Source organism: Hyaena hyaena, unplaced genomic scaffold (assembly GCF_003009895.1).
Source record: "Hyaena hyaena isolate Hyena2069 unplaced genomic scaffold, ASM300989v1 scaffold_98, whole genome shotgun sequence".
Classification (NCBI taxonomy): domain Eukaryota; kingdom Metazoa; phylum Chordata; class Mammalia; order Carnivora; family Hyaenidae; genus Hyaena; species Hyaena hyaena.
In genome coordinates this window covers 3,454,382-3,466,185 of record NW_024080730.1, presented here as the reverse complement: position 1 = coordinate 3,466,185, position 11,804 = coordinate 3,454,382, and the positions used below count along the sequence as shown (strand labels likewise).

The 11,804-nt window shown below is 66.7% G+C and overlaps 1 protein-coding gene across 1 annotated transcript; it reads right to left on the bottom strand.

Moving 5' to 3' along the window:
* Nucleotides 1-1,627: 1,627 nt before the first annotated feature.
* PHLDA2 (pleckstrin homology like domain family A member 2) lies at nt 1,628-2,483 on the bottom strand. The gene is made up of 2 exons (XM_039235477.1): nt 2,006-2,483; nt 1,628-1,902 (listed from the first exon to the last, which is right to left on the bottom strand). Exon 1 carries the CDS (start codon nt 2,409-2,411, stop codon nt 2,016-2,018), a length of 396 nt encoding a protein of 131 aa, XP_039091408.1. The 5' UTR covers nt 2,412-2,483; the 3' UTR covers nt 1,628-1,902; nt 2,006-2,015.
* Nucleotides 2,484-11,804: the final 9,321 nt, after the last annotated feature.

Here is an 11,804-nt window from a genome sequence, read left to right as displayed (position 1 = left end):
GGGGGTCAGATGCTGGAAAGCTTCCTGGAAGAGGGGGCGTACAGCCAGAGCCCCAGGGCTCCGGAGGGAGCCCAGTCACCCACATTGTCCTTGTGCGGTGGGCCCTCCCCTGCCTGGAGTCCGCCCCCAGTTAGGAGGTCCCCCGCTGCTGCCCAGGCAGCTCAGCTCAAACCCCTGGAGACCGGAGCTGCCTACCCCCCAACCCCCACCACCGGCTTGGCCTCGGGGCTCAGCACCGGCTTGCCCTTGTCGGTCACCTCACGTGAATGGAAACAGGTTGTTTTCAAAGATGTGGAGTTTGAGGATTGCAAAGAGGCCCAGGAAAAATGGCCCTGCGGGTGGACCCAGGCCTGGGGAGCCCCTCCCCCCCAGATGTAGGGAGAAAGGCACTGGTGCACAGGGAGGCCAGCGTGACCAGTGTGGAGAGAACAATCCGGCGGGGTCAGCAGGTGACCCTGAGACCGTGAAGGCCACTCCCCACCCCCCACAGGCTGCCTGTGAAAGAAGCCAGTACACAACTCAGGACCCCCAACCCCGGAATTCCATGGTCCAAGCAGAAGGGCCTCAGAGAACAGAAGTCCATCCACCCTCCCGGCCCGAGAGCTCAGACCAGACCAGTTTCCGAGTGGACCCCACCGGGGATCAGGGGGGAGGGTCTCACCTTGACTTTCACCCTTTGTCCCAATGAGGGTCTGGGCAAGTCTCCAGGAAGGGGCAGCACGGGGGTCCATGGGGGCAGGTGCAGGCCCTGGGGCTGCGATTCCCTACCTCCCCTCCCCCACTGGCTCAGGGACTTCTTAAGTAGTGTTGTTTGGGGGAGGGGGCAATTCCTTGCAGGAAAGGGTTTCCTCGGGCTTCCCAGACAAGGGACAGTCCCCCACCCTCACCCCAGTCTGAGCCCTGGGACCCAGCGCGGAGGCCTACGCGGCTCCCCGGGTCCCTCCCGTGTGACAGACATTAGGGCCTCATTGTCGGTGGTCACTGTCCATGCCGCTGCCTCCCCCACGTGGCATCGTCCTTCCAGCCAGAAAGGTCCCAGAAGGGAAGGCCCCCAGCGGGCCCAGATCCGGCTTCTGTTCCGTGCTCTGGCTTACTTTCCGGCCGTGGGAACACACCCCCGCGTTCTCCCATGGGGCAGCCTCACCCGGCCAGCACCGTGCGTGCGGCCAGCACCGTGCGTGCGGCCAGCGGGGCCGGCCCGGCCAGGACTGAGGTCAAGGGGAGCAGAGCAGGGCCTTCCGGGGGGCTGGGGGGACAGGCGGCCTGTGGGCAGTAGGGAGCAGGTGCAGCGGGCACCCACTGAGTGCAGGGGCAGCTCTGACCTCAGCGGGGCAGTTTGCCAGTGAGCTCCCTGAGCGAAACCCGGGCCCTGTCCTTCCGGACGCACGCCCAGGAGCAGAAGTCGGCCAGGGCCAAACCTCAGGGCACTTCCCAGCTTCCGGAGAGGCTGCCTGGCAAGGAGGGTGTGGACCCGGCCCAGCGGATGACACTGTGTTCATTCAAAGTGCGCTGATGGCCTGGCCCTTCCCACGCCAGGGCTGCGGCTCTCCGCACCCACCCCCTCCACCCCCTCCGAAAGGGCCGCGACCCCCCGCCCCCCAGAGACCTCACACGCAGCACCGGCAGCTGGTAGAAAAGTGAACAGGCCCAGTGGTTTATTTGGAATGAACATATCGGTGCAAACAGTACATATTAAGACAGATGGCTCCACGACGAATAACCATCAAAATAAATACATAGATAGTCTGATAATTTAATGCGCCCGCTCAGCGGGCCGTGGCTCGGCGGCTCCGCACGGGAAGGTCCTTCTCTGTGGGGCAGGGACGTGGCTCTCTGTCCTCACTGTGGGTGGTGGGAGGGTGGCCCCGCGGCGGGCCCAACTCGTCGTCGAGTGCGCGGCTCCTGCGGGGGGGAAGGAGGAGGGTTAGGCTTGGGGTCCCCCCACCAGGCCCGGGACGCGAGGGGGGCGAGCCGCGGCCCCGGGACCCCCGACGGCCGCACTCACCGCGGCGGCCTTAGGGCGCGCGGCCCGGCCGGGGCTCCGGGGGCGCGGCGGGCGCGGCGCGCTCCTGGCGGCTGCGGAAGTCCTGCAGGGCGCGGCGGTTCTGGAAGTCGATGAGCGCCAGCGTGATGGCCGCGTTCCAGCAGCTCTCGCCCGCGCAGCGGAAGTCGATCTCCTTGCGGTCGGTGGTGACGATGGTGAAGTAGACGTACTTGCCGGTGCGCTCCACGCAGTCCACCTTGAGGATGGAGTGGAAGCGCAGCTCCTTGGCGCGCGCGCCGGGCCCGGCGGGGAACAGGCGCAGGCGGTCGGCCGTGAGCACGCCGCGCTTCTTCTTCCACAGCTGGAAGAGGCTGTCGCTGCGCTTCTCCAGCTCGCCCTCGCGCAGCACCTCGCCGGGCGTCCTCATGGCGGCGGCGGCGGCGGCGGCGGGGTCCGGGCGCGCGGGCGGCGGCGGCGCGGGTGCGGAGACCCGGCCGGCCCCGAGCCGCCTTTATAAGGCCCCTCCCGCGCCCGCCCCGCCCCCTCGGGCCCGGCCCCGCCCCGCCGCGCCCGCCCCGCCCCCTCGGGCCCCGCCCGCCCCGCCCCCTCGGGGGCCCCGGCCCCGCCCCCGCCGGCCCGGACCGCCCGCGCCCCTCCGGTTCCCCCGACGCCCCGGCTGCCGGCCCCGTGGGGTGACTCGTGGCCCACCCCCCGAGCCCCGCCCCGGACGCCAGCCTCGAGGAGGAATGCGCTGCGGCCGGCTCTGCCCGCGGTGACTCACCGGCCGGAGCCCCGGGAAGCACCCGGGCGGCCGACGGGCCCCGGGCCCCCAGCCTCCCGGCGCTCCGGCCGCTGGCGGACGCCTCCCGCGCCTTGGGGGTCCTTCCCGGGGAGACCCTCCGAGGGCCCTCCTGCCCCCAGCCCCCACCCTCCCGCGGGCCCACCGGGGCCGGGCCGACCCGCAGAGCAGGTGCTCTGAGCAGGCTTTCTCTTCTGGGAAATGGGGACAGTAACACTTTTGTTAGATTAGGGAACACGTGGAAAGTGCTAGAACAGTACCCTGGGGGGCCCTGTCCTCTTCCCTGGGTCCTCCTGGCGTTGGGCAGAGAGCGACTCCCATCGCCTGCACAGCCCAATGGGAAGAGGCCCTCGGAGCTGTGGGTGCTGGAGGGTCACCCGAGAGGGGTGGCGGGCGGCTGAGTCAGGGCTGTCTCCTCCCTCCGTCCCAAGGGTTTACAGGAGCGGGAGGGATTGCTGGCTCCTCCCGGCTCCTCAGAAGGGGTCTCTGGGGGCCGGGACCGATCCAGAGGACCCACCTTGCAATGCCCCCCGACCCGGCTGTGCGCAGAGGGGTTGGACCGAGCCCCCTGGGGGCGGTGGCCACACTCCGGGCCTCACACCTGCAGGGCGGGTACAGTGAAAACCAGGTCCCCATCCAAAAAGTACTAAAGTTTTCAAGCCGGTGACAAAGGAGCATTAAACTGAACGCAGGACCTTCTAGGTGCAGGACCTGGAAGCTGGCCCTGGGACGACGCTGCCCTGCCCACCCTCGCTGGGCGGCCTCGGCGAGTCCCCTAACCTCTCAGAGGGCGGCCCTTCCAGGCTCAGCGACAGGAACAAGGGCCCCGCCGGCTCGCACGACAGGCCTGTGCCAATGGCGTCAGGTGTCAGCTGCCCAGCGGTCCCCACCGGTGTGACCGGAGCTGGGGCAGGGTGGGGCGAGTGCGAGGGGCAGGTGAGGCCGGGTGAGGCCGCCTCCCGCCGGTCCAGGGCTCCTCTTGGCCCCCACTGGCGGGGCCTCTCCGGCGAGCGTGGACGGGTCAGGGACCCGGGGTGCTCTGACCGGCGTGCGTCAGAGGGAGCCGGGAGGGCAGGCGGAGCGCCCCGGCTCTGACCTTGGCAGGGAGACCCTGGGACAGGACAGCCCGAGTGGGTGGGTGGCAATCAGGCTGGGGGTTCCAGGGGGTTGGGGGTCGGGAGCCAGGCCCATCGAGGCAGCTACACCACCAACAGCCCCCGGCCTGGGGCCTGAGAGCTCCGTCCACCAGAGGCCCCGTGGGGAGCCCGGCGGCTCCTGCCCCCCTCTGAGCAGTGTTAGCCTGGAGCCCATTTGGGGAGCCCTCTGGGGAGGGGAGCTGGGAGGGGTGACTGAGGAATCAAGGGGCTGACCCAGCAAGCCCAAGGGAAGACCTTGCAGGGGGCGCCCCCTTTGTGCCGTCGGACAGCCACCAGGACGGCTTCCCGCCGGGCACCGGGCACCCCGGTGTGGATTTGGGCCGCACCTCAGGGGGAGCTCGGGCTCACCAGGCTTCCGGGCCCGGCAGGTGCCGGACCCCGTGGGCCGGACACACATACCCTCTGTGTCCCTGATGGTCCCCTACCGAGGCAGGGGCTGCGCTCTCGGATCTGCAGGAAATAGAGTGGGGGTCTCGGAGGAGTTAGGGACTCGGTGGAGGTCATACTGGCAGCCAGTGGGGTTCAAACCCAATCTGTCTCCTGTGCCCCAAGGTCTGGGGCAGGAAGTGGCCCCACCCAAACAAAGGGGGAGGGGCTGTGCTGGGCTTTGCCTCTGGTCTGTGGCGTCAGACAGCGTGGGTCAGAGCCAAGTTTACTAATATTTATCCGAGGGCCACATCTGGGCTTCACACAGAGCTTGCCTGAGGGGACCCCCCTTCTTCCCCCGGAGCACACAGACTGGTCTCCAAACTTCCGGCCAAGGTCACTGGCCGTCCTGTCCCGTTGGGCCCAGGCAGAATGAGAGCACCTCTCCGGAAGGTCCCTCTTGAGGTCATGCCCACAACAGCGAGAGGCTGGGCCCCGGATGCCCTTGCCGAACCAGCCCTGGGAACAGCTGCCTGTGAGGAAGCCGTGCGTCACAGCTGCATGTGCCTGGGGCTCGATACTACCCTCTTCCTGTGGGAGGTGGCGCTCAGGGACAGCCTGACTTGGGGTTCCCTGCTTCCCCTGCTCTGCTTCTCTGGGCCTCTTCCAGGAAGCCCCCTCGGGTTGCCAGGCGGGGCATGCCCTAAGGACAGCTCCCACGGGCTTCATAACTGCTGGGGGGGGGGCGGGAGAACCTCAGGAGGGCGGGGGGAGGCTCAGGCTGCCTGGAGTCACAGCACCAGAGAGGTGGCCTGATGCCACCTGACCTGAGTCGGGCAGGCCCGGTGGCCGCGGCCTGGGAAAAGTGAGAGGCCCCAGCCTGGCTTCGGCCCCTCAGACCTGTGTCTCTTGTCCCTCTGGCTCCCGGGGCCCCGTGGCTGGGGTCCCTCAGGTGGGGCCTGCCTCGTGAGACACTAAGGATCCAAAGAGAAAGGGCACAGAACCTTTCTCTCCTTGGCCCCTGGCGAGCCCCCGACCCGTCCCGCACTGCCTTGTTCAGAGGTCACTATCAGCTCCTGGAATGCAGGGACGGTCTCAGTCTGGGGGGCCCCCGGGGCCTGGCCCGGGCCCTTGGGCAACGTTTTTGGAAACAGTGGACCTAAAAGGCACCTATCTCCCTGACCAAGAGATGCGATCAGAGCGAGAGCCTGTGTGGAGGCCGCAGAACCAGAATATCAGGCACGGGGTCTGCGGGGGGAGCGGGGAGGGGAGGGCACTCCCGTCACAAGGCGGAGACCGCCCAGGGCGCCGTTCACGGGGCACGCGACCTCTCTGGAGCCCGAGAGAAAGGATGAATATGGATGAAGGAAAATAGAGGGAGGGGACACGGCAGAGGTGGACGAGGCTTGGCTGCCACCCTGTGGATGGTCGGCCCTCGCGGCCACTGGGCAGCGTCCGCACGGGACACACCGGCTGCTGCCCCCCCAGGGGGTCTCATGTATCGGGTCCAGGACAGGGCCCCATCATGCACATTTTAATCAAGACCTTTCCTACTTTAAAAAAATTACCAGAGGCGCCTGGGTGGCTCAGCGGGTTAAGCATCCGACTTCGGCTCAGGTCATGATCTCACAGTTTGTGGGTTCGAGCCCTGCGTCGGGCTCTGTGCTGACAGCTTGGAGTCTGGAGCTGCTTTGGATTCTCTGTCTCCCTCGCTCTCTGCCTCTCCCCCACTCACGCTGTCTCTCTCTCCTTCAAAAAAGAAACAGTAAAACAATTTTTTTAATTATCAAAATTAGGGCGCCTGGTGGCTCAGTTGGTTAAGTGTCCAGTTCTTGATCTCGGCTCACGTCGTGATCTCACGATCGTGGGTTCGAGCCCCACGCCAGGCTGTGCTGATAGCGTGGAGCCTGCTTGGAATTCTCTCCCCCTCTCTCTCTGGCCCTCCCCTGCTCACTCTCTCTCTCTCAAAATAAAAAATACATAAACTTAAAAAAAAATAATTACCAAAACTGTGACCAACTGTTGACATAAAAAGTGAAAAAGCTGAAGCGATTTCCAAGTGTCCTCACGCCCCACCCTGGGCCACTCTTGCGGTGGTGAGCAAACTTTCATCCTTTTTCAGGTGCATTTCCCCCCAAAATTAAAAGTCGAACTACCGTGTGATCCAGTACTCCCACGTCTGGGTCCACCCCCAAAAGTGAAAGCAGGGACGGGCCGCCACCCGGAGGTGGACCGTTCGCTGATGTTTACCCCAGGGTCGCATCCAGCATTCTCGTGGAGCCTGCCCGGGGGACGCCCCCTCCTGCCCCCAGGCCGAAGGACTGGTCCCCAAACAGGAAGCGACCCTGTGTCCGTGGACGGACGAATGGATGGACGTGGTCCGTCCGCACCCTGGATGTGGCTCAGCCCTGACGGGGAGGGACACTCTGACACCTGCCACACTGTGGACGGACCCGGGGCCGTGATGCTCACGTGTGACCCACTCTCGCGAGGCCCCTGGGGTCTCTGGGTTCCCGGAGACAGAGTGGACGGTGGGCGCCGGGGCTGGGGGAGGGGCTGGGTGTCCCTGTTTCACGGGGATGGGGTTTCCCTTTGGGAAGATGGAAAGTTCTGGAGACAGAGGCTGCACACCTGAGAATGGCTGACGGGAAGGCTACGTGTACTTCGCCACAGTGTGAGAACTGTATCCACGTGCGCATCAGCGGCGTCCAGATAGGAGCTGGCGGGTTTCACGGAAGGGAGACACCGCATACGTTTTGTTCCGTCTGTGTCCTGGGTGTCCCCCATGAATCTGCCTCCCTTCCCGGGAAGCACTCCTGGATTTCATCACCTCCCATAACACTCAGGCTGCTCCCAGGCTACTGCGATTATCTGTGGTTAAGCGATGCCACGCGACCGTCCCTGAACTTCACCAGGTGGGACGGCTGGATGTGGAACTGCCTGGGAAGCGTGTGGCAGCTCAGACAAGACGGTCTGCGGGGTGGTCTGTGTCCCTGCAGCTGGCCCTCCAACGGGCACTCTGCATTTATGTCACTTTTCCCCATGGGGCCCAACCCGGCGTGTCATCTCCACGGAACCAGTGAACGTGAGTGCGTGTGGTGAGAGTGGCAATCAATCGACAAAAGATGTGATTAAGGACCTGGAGTTCAGGTCACCCGGATTCCCGGGGTGGGCCCTGAATGCCATCCGTGTTCTTCCGACACACTCGGGGCGGGGGGCACGTGACCACAGAGGCAGAGGCGACGCAGGGGGAGGCAGGAGGGACCCTCCCCCAGAACCGCTAGATGGAGCATGGCCCCGAGCACATCTGGTCTCCGGAACCCAAAGTGTAGACTTCTGTTTGAAGTCCCTCGTCTGTGTTCACTTGTCACAACCACCCTGGATCTTATACAGCCCCGGGGGGTCTGGTGCCGGCAGATGAAGACCAGAGCGATGGCATTAACCGGTGACTTCTGAGCTGGGGTTTCGAGGATGAGTGGTTCCCCACATCACAGGGCCGTCCCCAGGCAAGGGCACGGGAGACGGACCCTCGGCGTGCTCTGCTCCCCCGGCCTGGCCTGGGACCCGGGGGCCCATCTCCTTCCAGGACTGGGCCTGGGGTGCATCTCACAGCCCCCTCCTCCAGCTGCACCGCAGAGCTGGGGTACGGGTGCAACCTCTCAGGGAGGGCAGCCCTACTGGAACCTTCCAGCCCCTGCCAGAAATGGGGGCAGGTGAGGCCCAGGGCTCACCTGCTGGCCAGAGGCAGAAGACCCCAAGCCACACGGATCCCTGCCTATGTCCCAGAGTCCTTCCTGTCCCCAAGGGTGCCTGCCCCCTCTCCTCCCCGGGCTCTCTCCAAGCTGGCAGGCACCAGGCCATCCGGCCTGGGCAGCCCTGCCCGGAACGCGGGTTTGGGAAGGGAGGTGGCTGTGGCCGTGAACCCCGGGCTTCCTCTCTGGAAGCCCTGGGCTGTGCTGGGAAAGTGATGGTGCTCTCCGTGTCCCAGATCCAAAATCTGAGACCCAGGGAGGCTCAGAGACCTGACGGACGATCCCAGACTTCCGGAAGCCCCCCCACCCCAGGTGGGGTCTGCCGCAGAAGGTCCCTGGTCACAGACCCTGCGAGGCCTGGAGCCAGGCTGGGCCGGGCCACGCCTGTCTGGGTGTCGGAGAAAGGTACATCCGGCCGCCGCCCTCGCGGGGCTGAGTCAGCGTGGCATCTTGGGGGCGGGCGGGCGCTCCGCCCAGGTGCCCCGGGGTGACTTGGCCTCCAGGAGGTGTGTCCGGGCCTCACCCTCCTGGTGGCTGGGGTCAGCATCTGGTGGGAATGCAGGCTTTCGCTGGCCACCGTGCCCGCTGGGGTGCTGGCTCCTGCTCTCCGGGCCTCGGGGCCTCCGAGGTGGGTCCCGGGCAGACACGGTGCCTGCAAATTCTGAAGAGTGGAAAGCTCCACCAGGGTCAGCTGAGGACGGTCCTGGGGTCCCTTGGGCACCCCAACCTGAAGTGGCTCTGAGGCTGGAGCGGGGAGGAGGGGTCTGGCTCTCGAGCAGATGGGAAGTTCAGGGGTCGAAGTTCAGGTGTGCCCAACGGCCGGGCCGGCTGGCAAGGAGCCGAGGGCAGCCTGCGCGGGGGCAGCGCTCTCCAGCAGGGGCCCGGCCCTGTGCCCGGCAGCCTCTTCCTGGGCCAGGGACTCGGCTGGTGGCCAGCGGTTCCCTCAGACCATGGAGCTAAAGGTCAGGGGGCACTCGTCCCACCGCTGGCCCCGCGGCCTGCTCGGCAGCCCACTCGGCGTTGCCTGTCCCCCACCGGGCACTTGGGGGCGAAGGAGGTGGGAAGACCTGTCTTCCCACAGGTCCTGGAGCAGAGCGCGGGCCGAGGGCAGCAGCGCCACCGGGACTGGGGGACTGGGGCACAGGGCTCGTCCCCGCAGCGGCGTCAGGTCTCCCTGCTGCGGCCAGGCCTGGCGGGGGGTCCCCTGGGGCCAAGATGCCCTCGGGGAGTGGGAGCTACCGGCGAACTTGGCCTGGTTCGGGACGGGCCGGGTCAGGCCTCCGCTCGGCCCCAGCCCCGCGACGCAGGGGCCACGAGCCCATCAGGCAGACTGGCCACCACGGGGCGGCAGGTGCGGGGGACACGCTGCTGAGTCGTCCACTGTGTGCGTGGACAGGGGCGTGGGCGACCTGGGCCCCCCGCTGGCCCTGGGAGGCCACGCTTCCCAACTCCTCATGGGGAGAACCAGGATTTCAGGTGCACTGACCCCAACTTGGGAGCACTTCTGAAAAAGCAGGTTTACACTTTGCACACACAACTGGGTGCGCTCACCGAGGGGCTTCTGCGAGTTTCGGCTGCCTGGCGGTGCCCCAGCGGCCCCGCGCCCACTCCCCGGTGGTCCCAGTTGCCGCACAGCCTCCAGAAACCACAGAAACGCGTCACCCGCACGCCCTCCCTCGTGTCTGGTTTCCCTCAGTCCATGCCCCCAGGGTCCCCACGCTGGGCCCCCACCTTGAACTCCAGGTGTCCATGGAAACGCAGGAACTGCCAGGGGCAGACCGAGTGCACCCAGAGGCTGGGGCAGGAGGCACTCAGAGCCGGGACCGTGGCCTCACAGAGCCAGGGTGGCCGGGGACAGTCTAAGGAGGGAGGAAAGGAGGGCGGGCACCGGGGGCAGAGGCGGTGAGGGCGGGGGGTGGGCCTGGCTTGCAGCAGTTTACGGGATTGGTGCGGACAGAGGTCAAGAAGCAGGGCCAGGCAGGCAGTTCTGGGGGCCCGAGGCGGTGGCAGCCTGGCCCCCGCAGAGCCAGCAAGGGCCCCAGAACTGCTGCCTCCTGGTTGCTCTGGAATGTTCCGGTGCAAGCGGCAAGGACCAAGTGAACCCACGTTGTGTCTGCGGTTTCCCTAAGGTGCAGGGCGGGGGAGCCGGCAGAGGTCCTGCCCTCCCTTTCCTGTGACTGTGCAGGGGTGAGGCTAGAGAGCAGCTGCGGGGACAGGAGGTGGGGCTGCAGTGGACGGCTGGGGAAGGCACGGCTCCTCGAGGCTTTGAGCTGTTTTGTCCAAATACGTCTGGAAGAAGCACACCTGCCTGAGGCCACGGAGGCCATGGGGACCCAGCTCGGTGACCACCCACACGCGGTGGCGGGGACAGGCTCGCACACTCTTCTCGTCGCAGGGAAATTCAGCCCAGGGTCTCTGCCGTCGGCCACCATCCAACCTCCCCCCGCTGCCGCCCGCAAGGCCGGGCTCCCGGCCCACTGACCCCGGGCCCGGCCGCTCTCTGCCGCTTCCCGTCCAGCTCAGACCCCGCGGGGGAACCACAGGAACCCGCACACACACCCCTGCTCTCAGGTGGCTACGTGGTCCGCCACGGCGGGTGGGCAAGGACGCGGCCAGTGTCTGAAGGACAGGATGGGCTCCCTGACCACGCAGGAGAGAGGCTTCCCCTGAAAGGTCAGGCTCTGAGCGCCCCCCCCCCCGGGCCAGGCCAGTGGGACAGATGCTCCCAGGGCGGTGACGGTCCCTGTGCACTTCCCGCTTGTCACGCAGGCACATCGTCCCAGGCAGGTGCTCCAGGTCCTGAGGTTACTTGGAGCCACAGGCTTGTGAACAGGTCCGCTGCGGACGCTCCAGGGTGCCCTTCGGGAGAACTCGGGGAGCCTGGACCGGTCAGGGTCTGGGGGCCGGGGCCAAGTAGCACCAGGCGTCCTCTCTGCACACCATCCTCAGGGACGCGGTCTGCGCTGCGTGTCGCAGGAAGAAGGCAAGCCTGGCACCTGAGGCTTCCTGGGTAGGGCGTGGGGGGCCAGACCCAGGTGGGGCTCACCCATGGGCCACACCGGACACCAGCTGGGGCCTCTGAGCCCAAGCTGCCATGGGCCCTTCGAGAACCAAGAACACTCTGACTCCATGGCCCTTCCTGCTCCTTCTCGTGATCGCCTTCTCCCTTCCAGCGACTCCCAGGGAGAAGGCGGCCCCCCAAGGCCACGGGCACGCCACGGGTGGACGGACACCGGCTCCCCGGCCGCGGGTCAGGAGCAGGCTGCGTGTCACCTTCTCCGGGCACCGGGTCCTTCTTGAAGGGCAGACAGACATGCCCACAGCCAGGTCCTGAGCAGGAGCCCGTGTAGCCATGTTTCGGGAGGCGGGGTGGGGGGGGGTGGCGCTCCCTCTCTGGAAGGAACGGAGGCTCCAGCAGAGAGCAAAGGTGGCCTCAGGCAGGAACTTCTGCATCTGGAAGGCACAGCCCCACGCGCTCTGGGACACGGCGCGCTCCTGGGGGAGAGCAGACCCTTTCCCGTGGCAGCGAGGGGCCTGCCCGGGGACCCGAGCCCCCCGCCGGTGAAGCAGGTCTGGGGGCCTGACGGGCAAACTAAACGTAGCCTCCTCCTGAGAAGCGGCTGTGAGAGCCCCAGAGACCACACAGGGAAGGCCTGAAGCCCCGGGTCCGCCCCCACCCCCAGGGCCCCGCGGACCCCCACCGCCCACCCCCCGGCCCTCCCACAGACACACTGCACAGCGCTGGA